This window comes from Ovis aries, chromosome 23, assembly GCF_016772045.2.
Source record: "Ovis aries strain OAR_USU_Benz2616 breed Rambouillet chromosome 23, ARS-UI_Ramb_v3.0, whole genome shotgun sequence".
In the NCBI taxonomy this organism is placed as follows: domain Eukaryota; kingdom Metazoa; phylum Chordata; class Mammalia; order Artiodactyla; family Bovidae; genus Ovis; species Ovis aries.
This window is the reverse complement of record NC_056076.1, coordinates 20,268,188-20,281,600: the sequence shown is the minus strand read 5'-3', so window position 1 is coordinate 20,281,600 and position 13,413 is coordinate 20,268,188. Positions and strand designations below refer to the sequence as shown.

General features: G+C 42.3%; 1 protein-coding gene across 9 annotated transcripts in view; it reads left to right on the top strand.

Annotated features, from left to right (window-relative positions):
- KIAA1328 (KIAA1328 ortholog) overlaps positions 1 to 13,413 on the top strand; it is a 429,714-nt gene that overhangs the window by 325,791 nt on the left and 90,510 nt on the right. For all 9 annotated transcript variants that reach the window (XM_042239367.2, XM_027960769.3, XM_060405327.1 and 6 more), the window contains one exon: positions 10,616 to 10,797. In XM_042239367.2, coding sequence (XP_042095301.1) covers positions 10,616 to 10,797 — 182 coding nt within the window. The remainder of the gene's footprint in view (positions 1 to 10,615; positions 10,798 to 13,413) is intronic.

Below are 13,413 nucleotides of genomic sequence, written 5' to 3'. Positions count from 1 at the left end.
GTTGGAGCATGTCATTTTTCTCCTTAGAGCCCTTTAATGACTCCATCTTGCTGACAAGGTAAAGTTCAAGCCCCATGACATGAAAAACCAAACCTTTCATGACCTTACCCTTCCCATCTGTCTTGCTTCACCCTCCACTTGTGCATGCCCAATACCCAAACTTGATGCTATAACAGTACCAAATTTTTTAAGTTGCCCAAAATATATTATGACATTTTGATATTTAGTATATTGGCTAATACCATTTCTTTCTAATACTATATCTTTCCATCCTACTATCCTTCCTTGTGTGTGTGTGTTAGTCACTCAGTCATGTCCAACTCTTTGTGACCCCGTGGACTATAGCCTGCCAGGCTCCTCTGCTCATGGAATTATCCAGGCAAGAATACTGGAGTGGGTTGCCACTCCCTTCTCCAGGGCATCTTCCCGACCCAGGTATTGAACCCAGGTCTTCTACATTGGAGGTAGATTCTTTACTATCTGAGTACCAGGGAAGTCCTTCCTTATCCCCTGCTTATCCACCAGGATTTAGTTTGAATGCTTCAGGAATGTCTCTTCAGTCATGCAATTAGAGTTAAATGCCCTGCCTTTCTGCGCCCATAAACATCTTGCTGTGAAAAGCTCCTAGAGAGATAGGAGAACCAGACCATCTCACCTGTCTCCTGAGAAACCATCTTACCTGTCTCCAGGTTTCCCTTCAAGAAGCAACAGTTAGAATCTTGTACGGAGCAATTGATTTGTTCAAGATCAAGAAAGGAGTACGACAGGGCTGTGTGCTGTCACCCCATTTCTTTAATCTATACACTGAGCACATGATGAGAAATGCCAAGCTGGATGAGTTACAAGCTGGAATCAAGATAGGTGGACAGAAACATCAGCAACTTGAAATATGCCGATGATATCACTCTAGTGGCAGAAACCAAAGAGGAACTAAAGAACCTCTTGATGAGCGTGAAGGAGGAGAATGAAAGAGCCGGCTTGAGACTAAATATTAAAAAAACTAAGATTATGGCATCCAGCCCCGTTCAGTTCAGTTCAGTCGCTCTGTCGTGTCCGACTCTTTGTGACCCCATGAATCGCAGCACGCCAGGCCTCCGTGTCCATCACCAACTCCCGGAGTTCACTCAGACTCAAGTCCATTGAGTCGGTGATGCCATACAGCCATCTCATCCTCTGTCGTCCCTTTTCCTCCTGCTCCCAATCCCTCCAGACATCAGTGTATTTTCCAATGAGTCAACTCTTTGCATGAGGTGGTCAAAATACTGGAGTTTCAGCTTTAGCATCATTCCTTCCAAAGAACACCCAGGGCTGATCTCCTTTAGAATGGACTGATTGGGTCTTCTTGCAGTCCAAGGAACTCTCAAGAGTCTTCTCCAACACCACAGTTCAAAAGCATCAGTTCTTTGGTGCTCAGCTTTCTTCACAGTCCCAACTCTCACATCCATACATGACCACTGGAAAACCATAGCCTTGACTAGATGGACCTTTGTTGGCAAAGTAATGTCTCTGCTTTTCAATATGCTATCTAGGTTGGTCATCTGAGTTAAATTCACCCATTCCAGTCCATTTTAGTTTGCTGATTCCTAGAATGTTGACGTTCACCCTTGCCATCTCTTGTTTGACCACTTCCAATTTGCCTTGATTCATGGACCTGACATTCCAGGTTCCTATGCAATATTGCTCTTTACAGCATCAGATCTTGCTTCTATCACCAGTCACATCCACAACTGGGCATTGTTTCTGCTTTGGCTCCATCCCTTCATTCTTTCTGGAGTTATTTCTCCACTGATCTCCAGTAGCGTATTGGGCACCTAATGACCTGGGGAGTTCCCCTTTTAGTATCCTATCATTTTGCCTTTTCATACTGTTCATGGGGTTCTCAAGGCAAGAATACTAAAGTGGCTTGCCATTCCCTTTTCCAGTGGACCACGTTCTGTCAGGCCTCTCCACCATGACCCGCCTGTCTTGGGTTGCCCCGTAGGCATGGCTTGGTTTCACTGAGTTAGACAAGGCTGTGGTCCTAGTGTGATAAGATTGACTAGTTTTCTGTGAGTATGGTTTCAGTGTGTCTGCCCTCTGATGCCCTCTTGCAACACTTATTATCTTACCTGGTTTCTCTTACCTTGGTGTGGGGTATCTCTTCACGGCTGCTCCAGCAAAGCACAGCCGCTGCTCCTTACCTTGAACGAGGGGTATCTCCTTACCGCCACAATTCCTGACCTTCAATGTGGGATAGCTCCTCTAGGCCCTCCTGTGCTGCACAGCCACCGCTCCTCGGGTTGCTCCTCCCGGCCCTTGGCCCTGGCCTCGGGCGTGGTTGGCTCCTCCCAGCTTCCACCCTGGCCTCGGGCTCGGGGTGGCTCCTCAAGGTCACCGCCCCTGGCCTCTGGCACGAGGTGGCTTCTTCTGGCCGCCACTGGCCTCGGACACGGGGTAGCTCCTCCCGGCCGCTGCCCTGACAACGGACACGGGGTGTCTCCTCCTGGCTGCCACTGACCTGGGATGCAGCGTAGCTCCTCTCGGCCGCCGCCCCTTACCTTGGACTCGGGGTGTCTCCTCCCAGTCATCGCCCCTGACCTCGGAAGCAGGGTAGCTCCTCGCAGCCGCTGCCACTGACCTCGGACACAGGGTAGCTTCTCTGGGCCGCTGCCCCTGACCTGGGATGCAGGGTAGCTCCTCTCGGCCATTCCTGCGCCGTCGCAGCCTGGCACTCTAGGCCCCAGCCCCTGACCTCGGACCTGGGGTAGCTCCTCTCGGCTGCACATAGTGAGCAGCTCGCAGCCGCCTGCGCTTAGTGAGCCAGCTCGCAGTACTGTGGGCAGGAATCCCTCAGAAGAAATGGAGTAGCCATCATGGTCAACAAAAGAGTCCTAAATGCAGTACTTGGATGCAATCTCAAAAACGACAGAAAGATCTCTGTTCATCTCCAAGGAAAACCATTCAATATCACACTTATCCAACTCTATGCCCCAACCAGTAACGCTGAAGAAACTGAAGTTGAACAGTTTTCTGAAGACTTATAAGATCTTTTAGAACTAACACCCAAAAAGGATGTCCTTTTCATTATAGGGGACTGCAATGCAAAAGTAGGCAGTCTTGATTCCAGCTTCTGCTTCTTCCAGTCCAGCGTTTCTCATGATGTACTCTGCATAGAAGTTAAATAAGCAGGGTGACAATATACAGCCTTGACATACTCCTTTTCCTATCTGGAACCAGTCTGTTGTTCCATGTCTAGTTCTAACTGTTGCTTCCTGACCTGCATACAGGTTTCTCAAGAGGCAGGTCAGGTGGTCTGGTATTCCCATCTCTTTCAGAATTTTCCACAGTTTATTGTGATCCACACAGTCAAAGGCTTTGGCATAGTCAATAAAGCAGAAATAGATGTTTTTCTGGAACTCTCTTGCGGATGTTGGCAATTTGATCTCTGGTTCCTCTGCCTTTTCTAAAACCAGCTTGAACATCTGGAAGTTCGCGGTTCACATATTGCTGAAGCCTGGCTTGGAGAATTTTGAGCATTACTTTACTAGCATGTGAGACGAGTGCAATTGTGCGGTAGTTTGAGCATTCTTTGGCATTGCCTTTCTTTGGGATTGGAATGAAAACTGACCTTTGACAGTCCTGTGGCCACTGCTGAGTTTTCCAAATTTGCTGGCATATTGAGTGCAGCACTTTCACAGCATCATCTTTCAGGATTGGAAATAGCTCAACTGGAATTCCATCACCTCCACTAGCTTTGTTCATAGTGATGCTTTCTAAGGCCCACTTTACTTCACATTCCAAGATGTCTGGCTCTAGATTAGCGATCACATCATCTTGATTATTTGGGTCGTGAAGATCTTTTTTGTACTGTTCTTCTGTGTATTCTTGCCACCTCTTCTTAATATGTTCTGCTTCTGTTAGGTCCAGACCATTTCTGTCCTTTATCGAGCCCATCTTTGCATGAAATGTTCCCTTGGTATCTCTAATTTTCTGGAAGAGATCTCTGGTCTTTCCCATTCTGTTGTTTTCCTCTATTTCTTTGCATTGATCGCTGAGGAAGGCTTTCTTATCTGTCCTTGCTATTCTTTGGAACTCTGCATTCAGATGCTTATATCTTTCCTTTTCTCCTTTGCTTTTGCCTCTCTTCTTTTCACAGCCATTTGTAAGGCCTCCCAGACAGCCATTTTGCTTTTTTGCATTTCTTTTCCGTGGGGATGGTCTTGATCCCTGTCTCCTGTACAATGTCACGAACCTCCGTCCATAGTTCATCAGGCACTCTATCTATCAGATCTAGACCCTTAAATCTATTTCTCACTTCCACTGTATAATCATAAGGGATTTGATTTAGGTCATACCTGAATGGTCTAGCGGTTTTCCCTACTTTCTTCAATTTTAGTCTGAATTTGGCAATAAGGAGCTCATGATCTGAGCCACAGTCAGCTCCCGGTCTTGTTTTTGCTGACTGTATAGAGCTTCTCCATCTTTGGCTGCAAAGAATATAATCAATCTGATTTCAGTGTTGACCATCTGGTGATGTCCATGTGTAGAGTCTTCTCTTGTGTTGTTGGAAGAGGGTGTTTGCTATGACCATTGCATTCTCTTAGGAGAACTCTATAGTCTTTGCTCTGCTTCATTCCGCATTCAAAGGCCAAATTTGCCTGTTACTCCAGGTGTTTCTTGACTTCCTACTTTTGCATTGCAGTCCCCTATAACGAAAAGGACATCTTTTTGGGTGTCAGTTCTAAAAGGTCTTATAGGTCTTCATAGAACTGTTCAACTTCAGCTTCTTCAGCGTTACTGGTTGGGGCATAGAGTTGGATAACTGTGATGTTGAATGGTTTTCCTTGGAGATGAACAGAGATCATTCTGTCGTTTTTGAGATTGCATCCAAGTACTGCATTTAGGACTCTTTTGTTGACCATGATCGCTACTCCATTTCTTCTAAGGGATTCCTGTCCGCAGTAGTAGATATAATGATCATCTGAGTTAAATTCACCCATTCCAGTCCATTTTAGTTCGCTGATTCCTAGAATGTTGACATTCACTCTTGCCATCTCCTATTTGACCACTTCCAATTTGCCTTGATTCATGGACCTAACATTCCAGGTTCCTATGCAATATTGCTCTTTACAGCATTGGACCTTGCTTCTATCACCAGTCACATCCACAACTGGGCGTTGTTTTTGCTTTGGCTCCATCCCTTCATTCTGTCTGGAGTTATTTCTCCACTGATCTCCAGTAGCGTATTGGGCACCTGCTGACCTGGGGAGTTCCCCTTTTAGTATCCTATCATTTTGCCTTTTCATACTGTTCATGGGGTTGTCAAGGTAAGAATACTGAAGTGGTTTGCCATTCCCTTCTCCAGTGGACCGCATTCTATCAGACTTCTCCACCATAACCCATCCGTCTTGGGTGGCCCCACATGGCATGGCTTAGTTTCATTGAGTTAGACAAGGCTGTGGTCCTAGTGTGATTAGAATGACTAGTTTTCTGTGAGTATGGTTTCAGTGTGTCTGCCCTCTGATGCCCTCTTGCAACACCTACCGTCTTACTTTGGTTTCTCTTACCTTGGACTTGGGGTATCTCTTCACGGCTGCTCCGGCAAAGCACAGCCGCTGCTCCTTACCTTGGATTAGGGGTATTTGCTCACCGCCATCCCTCCTGACCTTGAACATGGAGTAGCTCCTCTAGGCCCTCCTGTGCCCGCACAGCCACTGCTCCTTGGAAGTGGGGTTGCTCCTCTCGACCGAGAAGGAGAAAAGGTGAAAGTAGTGACAGATTTCCTCTTCTTGGGATCCAAAATCACTGCAAATGGTGACTGCAGCCATGAAATCAGAAGACAGTTGCTTCTTGCCAGGAAAGTGATGACAAACCTAGACCTTGTGTTGAAGAGCAGAGACATTACTCTGTCAACAAAGGTCCGTATAGTCAAGGCTGCAGTCTTCCCAGTGGTCACATACAGCTGTGAAAGCTGGACGATAAAGAAGGCAGCACCAAAGAATTGATACCTTCGAACTATGGTGCTGGAGAAGACTCCTGAAAGTCTCTTGGACAGCAAGGAGATCAAAGCTGTCAATCTTCAGGGAGCTCAACTGTGAATATTCACTGGAAGGACTGATGCTGAAGCTGAAGCTCCAGTATTTTGGTCATCTGATGCAAACAGATGACTCATTGGAAAAGTCCCTGATGATGGGAAAGATTGAGGACAGAAAGAGAAGAGGGCATCAGAGGATGAGATGCCGAGATGACATCACTGATGCAATGAACATGAACTTGGGCAAACTCCTGAAGATGGTGAGGCCTAGTATGCTGCAGTCCGTGGGGTCACATGGCGTCATGCACCTGGGTGACTGAGCAACAACAACAAATGGCATGCATATTCCTGAATCATAGCATGTATCATAGCATATTAAAAATTATCTGTTTTGCACTTCCCCATCAGTCCAGTAGTTAAGACCCCATACTTCCAGTGCAGGGGGCGTGGGTTTGTTCTCTGGTTGGGAAAGTTGTGCGTGCTGCACAGCATGACCTCCCCCATAAAAAGCATATGTCTTCATGTCTGTCTCCACCAATAAAATCACTCTGAGAACAGGATCCCAGTCTTGCCTGTGTTTGTGTCCCCAACACCTAGCACAGAGCAAGTCTTCAGTAAATGTTTGTTTTCCATAAATGCCAGTCCTAGCCCCGTTACATATATGAGTATGTCCTCAATAATCTGATGAATATGTAAATGAATGACTTGGCAATTTATTGAAGAGGAATAAGGAAAGCAGAATTTGAAACAGCTAAGGCTTTTCATCTTAGTGACAAGGAGGATGGTGGTACATTAAATGAGAATGAAAACAGAGAGGAACTAGTTTCAATATAAAGATTATTTGTTGCTTTAGCATGAGTTGGTTTTTGGAAAGGTAGGAAAAGACATCCCTTCACAGTTTTTTGGCAGATTCTTGAACAGGTCAACAGTTTTGGAGAGCATTGTGGATGAGGTGAATCTATTTATAAGTCATAATTGAGGGAAGATATGATGATGTGGCAAGGATCACTCAGAAAGTAGCAAGAGGGAAGAGAAAAAAGACAAGGACAGAATCATCAGGAATGTCTGCATTTCAGAGAGGGAAGTAGAAGTGTTCCCAATAAAAGAAATGAGCAACAGCCTCCTAGAACTAGAAAACCCATCCAGATGTATGTCATGAACTCCAAGGGAAATAAGTTTTAAGAAAGGAGTCGGTTGTCAGAAGTCACATGACAGTGCGGTCTTGTAACAAGTAAGATGGTTCAAAGAGAAAATGCCACTAGACTTGTTCTCTGAAATACAGCGTTAGTAGGCATATCTGTTAAAATTATTTTCTAGAAGCTTGACAAAGAAAGAGAGAGATTATAGTAATACAAAGGAGATTGTGAAAGTTTTTGCTTTATAATTACAAACATATATGTATTTTGTAAGAAATTTAAGTATTCAGAAAAATATAAATTATAGAAATCTTTCCCTTGGTAACTCTATTTCTACTTCTCTGGTTTGTTATTTATCCATCCAGAACTTAAAAAAAATATTTTTGTATATTTTTTTACAAAAATGAGATCACAGTATACCTTCTCTTATTGGAAACTGCTTTTTTCTAACTGTATACTATGTCATGAAGTTTATTCACAGTGGTGTAGAGAACTACTTCATTCTTTTTTTTTCATTTATTTTTTAATTGAGGTTTAGTTGATTTACAATATTGTATTAGTTCAGCTGTGTGACATAATGATTCAAAATTTTTATAGATTATGTTCATCTAAAAGTGAACTGAAGTGAAAGTCACTCAGTCATGTCCAAGTCTTTGTGACCCCATGGACTATACAGTCCATGGAATTCTCCAGGCCAGAATACTGGAACGGGTAGCCTTTCCCTTCTCCAGGGGATCGTCCCAACCCAGGGATCGAACCCAGGTCTCCTGCATTGCAGGCGGATTCTGAGCCACAAGGGAAACCCAAGTTATTTGTAAAATAGTGATTATATTACCACCAACTTTCTCCCATTTGGTGGGTTGTCTTTTGTTTCTTCAGTGGTTTCTTTTGCTATACAAAAGCTTTTAGGTTTAATTGCTGTTGTTGTTTAGTCACTAAGTCATGTCTGACTCTTTTGCAACTCCGTGGACTGTAGCCCATCAGTCTCCTCTGTCCATGGGCAAGCAAGAATACTGGATTGGGTTGCCTTTTCCTTCTCCAGGGATAAGTTTAATTAGGTCCCACTTTCTTATTTTTGTTTTTATTTTCTTTGCTTAAGAGACAGATCCAAAAAAAATATTGCTACAGTTTAGGTCAAAGATCGTTCTGCCTGTTTTCTTCTAGGAGTTTTTGTATATAGACTGAGAAATTTTTCTAATTCCACTGTTGTTTATGTAATTCTGTGGAGTAACTTCTTAAAAGTACAGTTGTAAGAGGGTAGATGCACTTTTATCTTGTAGTGACAAATCACTCAGCAAAGGGTTATCCCAATTTGCAGTTTCTCGTGCCCATGCTTTCTCTGAGTATTATTATAACTTTCCCACTTAAGGGAACACTTTTGGGATTTAGGTTTAGGTTTTGATTTTTAATGAAACATCCGGTCTTATTTGTAATCCTGGGAAAGCACAGAGAAGTTTGTGATTAAAAAAAGAAAAAAAAAGAAGATGACTGGCAGGCTATAGTCACAGAGGGCGTGGGTCAAATGGTACCAAGAGTATGAGAGAAAGGTATGATTTTCTTTTGAGTTTTTTTTAATAATTCTATGTTTATTTTTGGCTGTGCTGGGTCTTCACTGCTGCACAGGCTTTTCTCTAGTTGTGACAAGCAGGCACTCCTGTCTGGTTGTGGCACACAGGTTGTGGCGCACAGGGTTCTCATTGCAGTGGCTTCTCGTTGCAGAGCATAGGCTCAGGAGTTGTAGTGCTCGGGCTTAGTTGCTCCACAGCATATGGAATCTTCCAGGATCAGAGATCAAACCTGTGTCTCCTGCATTGACAGGCAAATTCTTGACCACTGAACCACCAGGGAAGCCCCCTCTTCAGAGGTGTTAATAGAAGAATAGTAGATGGGTAAATTTGGAAGTAAATGCAAATGAAAGAAGAAAATTTTTGTATAATCATCTTTATTTCAGAGAAGTTAGAATCCAGGTTCCTAGGATGGGATTTAGAATAAAGGTACAGACAAACCTCTGTGTAAAATGGAAGGGAGGATTCCGTATTGGGAATGATCAACACTGGCTAGTATTGGGAGTGTGAGTGACCTGAGAATGTGTGACTTGGGGGAATCCAGTAGTCTTGGTGATGTTAACTTTTCTGTAAGAACAAGTAGAGATGTAGTTGTTGAATTTGCCAGGATTTGGAACTTCTGGGTTGAGGTAAATTTATCTTACATTCACAATGATGTAGTTTTATTCTCCCTATCTTCCTGCCACATGCAAAGAAGTTTTATGAGCTAAGATACACGTCCATTGTCAGGTCAATAAGGAAAAGTGACCCTTGGGTTCTGGTAAAAAAAAATTTAAGCTCCTAAATTTAATACACTGATTTATGCCCATATAAAACCATACTGTTAACAGTTTTAGTTTCTTCATACCACTCTGAACATAAAGCTATATAATGTATTGACTTTTATTAATAAATTATGGTGTGAGCAAACATTACTAAAATTTCTGATCCACACAAAACAAACCCAGTGACTCTGACAGGTTTATGTGATTTGAATCCTGGACAAGGGCCTCATGGGATTCGTAATGGATCCAGTAATACTCCATCAACTTGTTCTAGTCTAGAGATTGCCTCTCTTTCTGAGAAGTTTAAATATTCTAGTTTTCAGAATATTACTCTTTGAATAAATTATTTTTCTTCATTTTAATTTTCACATTGCTTATGGTCGTAGGCAAGACAAAACGAAAGTATCACGAGATTGTGGTGAGCTTCAATTAGAAAGAAGGCACTGGTAGAATAGTAAGAGATGCACACCATTATAACACTTCTCTCTAAAAAGTAAAATGTTCCAAGAGGAATTGTTCTAATGCTGGGAGCATATTTCACAAGAGAGAAAAATGTATGCATGTGTGTTTATTTTCATTAAAATTTCTTTTACTCCATATTTGCCTTGTTGACTTTATAATGAAATTATGTGAGGACAGAGACCAGTTCTCTCACATGCATTATAGTACTATTCCTCATATACTCTGAGTACATAATAAATACCATAACAATCGAAAACGAGAAACACAAATGCATTTTGAAGCAAACTGGTGATATTTTAATCCCTTATGTTCATTTTTAGTACTCAGAAACATTTTAGTTATGCAAGTCTTGTTTTAGCACACTTTTTATTTCTACGGATACTCTGGTTCTCAGTCATAGTCTGTGACTTTATTAGCAGTTTCATGAGTCTTACGCTTATTTCCCCAACTCCAAATATAAACTTTTGACGATAAAAACCACAATTCCAGAATTGTTTTGGCAGGACACAGAACAGGTCTTCAGTAAAATTTTTAAATTATATATCAATAAAAAAATAAGAAAAAGTTTCTACTGCCATGAATTGCATTTCAACTCATGCTGAATTTATATGCTTTTTTTGTGATCCATTCCCCCTTCTGTGCCCTCTATAGCTCATTCATGTTTATTCTTTTCAGTTTGTTGAAGTCAGAGTGTGATGACTGGACACTTGGAACATCACCGTCCAGCAAAAAGTGCCAAGGCTCCACTAACAGTGGAGCAAGTAGAAGGGATAAGAAGACAGTTGGGTTTCAGTCACAGATGAAAGATGATGCCCTGTGGACCAGTCAGAAGAAAGATGCATGTCGATCCCAAAGAGGTGAGCTCAGCATCTGCAGTAGCAAAAGGGGAAGCTTTGGGGGCCAGGTTGCTAGTGGTTGCTAGCCATCAACTCCAGATGGTTTCCTGTAACCCTGGAGCAAGAGTTAAACGTGTTACAAACCAACATGCACCTGCAAGGCCGCAGGTAACACGTCTCCTGGATCAGTGAATTGCAGCAGCAGTTCTTTTAGAATACTCATGAGAAGCTATCTAATGTGTCCCTCTTTTTGCAAGCAGCTAACTGTAAGAATTATTCAGCAGTAAATATGGTCATCAGTTCAGTTCAGTCACTCAGTCATGTCCGATTCTTTGCGACCCCATGAATCGCAGCACGCCAGGCCTCCCTGTCCATCACCAACTCCCAGAGCTTACTCAAACTCATGTCCATTGAGTTGGTGATGCCATCCAGCCATCTCATCCTCTGTCGTCCCCTTCTCCTGCCCCCAATCCCTCCCAGCATCAGGGTCTTTTCCAATGAGTCAACTCTTCACATGAGGTGGCCAAAGTATTGGAGTTTCAGCTTTAGCATGGTCATAGACACAAAATAATACTTAAAACGAATAAAGAGGACCAGAAATTGAACATAAATCTTTGCTGGGAAAGTCAACTCTAACAACTGCAATTAATCCTCAATTAACTGGAAATATGAGGAGGGTGGAAGAGAAGTCATTGTGGCTAAAACAGAACCTTGTAAGTATTGCCTAGCAGTCTTTGAAGTACCAGTAATTCTTTATATTTTATATGTGGTAGATATTTTAAGAGAAATCAGTTATAAATAACTATATGGAATATTAAGTGAAGCAGTTAAATTTAATTTCATATCCCAGTTGTTTCTGAAGTGGCTTTTGGTTTAATCTCTCCTGGAATCATTAAAGGAAGGACTCTGGGACAGAATGGAACAAGTCTGAGCTTCATGGGTCAGAAGAAAGCAAAGAGCCCCAAAAGGTCTCAGAGCCCACTTCTGTTCACTCCTCTTTCCCAGACATCTTTCTTGCCTGTTCACAACCATTAACCTCAATTTCCTCCTTGTTTACCTCTTTTTACTGGGCTAGCTAGCACTGTCCACTGCTAGTGTTAACCAACCAATTTCTCATAATCTCTCAAGTCACTCTCACATCTATTTGAGAATTGGACAGTGCTTTATGAGATCTTCCTGGGGCTTCCCTGGTGGCTCAGATGGTAAAGAATCTACTTGCAATTTAGAAGACCCAGGTTCAATCCCTAGGTTGGGAAGATCCCCTGGAAAAGGAAATGGCAACCCACTCCTATCTTCCAGTCTGGAGAATTTCATGGACAGAAGAACTGCAGTCCATGGGGTTGCAAAGAGTCAGGCACCACTGAGCGAAAATACTTTACTTTTATGAGATCTTATAGGTATACTACTCTCTGCCTTTCCTCATCAACTGGCAGCTTTGTCACGTTTTTGGTTTTAATTATAATTAATCTAGAAACCATTTAGTCCTCTCCCAGATAATTAAAAGAAGGTAATTGGTCCAAGTTTCAGAAGGGAGACTATCCACAATTTGAAAAAAGAGCAAAGGTACATTTCGTTTGATATAGGACAAAAGTTCTGCAGACCTCTACTGTTTTAGGACAATTTAGAACAGCTCTTGTCTTTTTAGACTTTGCTACCAGAAACAGAAATGAAACTGAGGAGACTTTGTATCTGAGATGGAGTCTTGTCTACTTTGTCTATTAGTCGTCCTTCAGAGATGGGACATTCTTACTTTTGGCTTCTTCTGTTCTTAGTCACTGCACTTTGGAGAGTGGAGAACCAGTCAAAATTGCTGTGGCGGTTACACTGCAAGGCTCAACATAGTCTTCTGTTAAACTGACAACAAACTTGTGATGTGTGTCAGCACTGAAATAAAATAGCAATATGAGAAAAATTTAGTGTAATAGCAAAGGGACAAATAAGTTTTGTTATTGGCTGAGACCACAGCAACATTAAAAAGCTGCAATTGAAAAGGCACTTTGAGAAAGGTGTCATCAGGCCAGCCCTGCTGTGGAGGTTAATCTCTCCCAGGCCCAGCTACAGAAGCCGGAAGTCTACAAAGGGCTTGTGCCGTACTGCCCCCCACCAAAAAAAAAAAATCAATTTCTAATTTGAAACAAAATCATTTTTGACTAACGGGATTCAGAACCCATTACTTTTTGCTGTGTAGTCTGCTGACATTTCAGCACTTTCTGTTGTGCACAATGAATCCTAATAGTCATTTTATAATGTTACTAGACCAATCAATTTAACCAAGAGAAAGCTGTTACGATTCTGCAGTTTTCCAGGCACAGTTCACTCATGGTTTTATTTTTTTCATTGCTCTTTTTTTTCCTTCCCCCTTTTTTGAGGGGTCGTGGGGGAGGATTTATTGCATTATAGTGAGAAAAATAGAAAATTTTTCATCTTTTTAAAAGTATTCTGCTTCAAGGTATTCACAGCAATTACTAACTTTTTCTTCTACTCGCAAGAAATGCTGTCTTGTATTTTTCCCTTCTTTTATTCTAATATGGAGAGAAAAGCAAAATGATGGTATAGCTGATCATTGAGGAGCTGAAGTTGCCCCTTGGAGCTGTTCTGCCCATTGCAGGGCTGGTGGTACACGCAGATCACAGTACA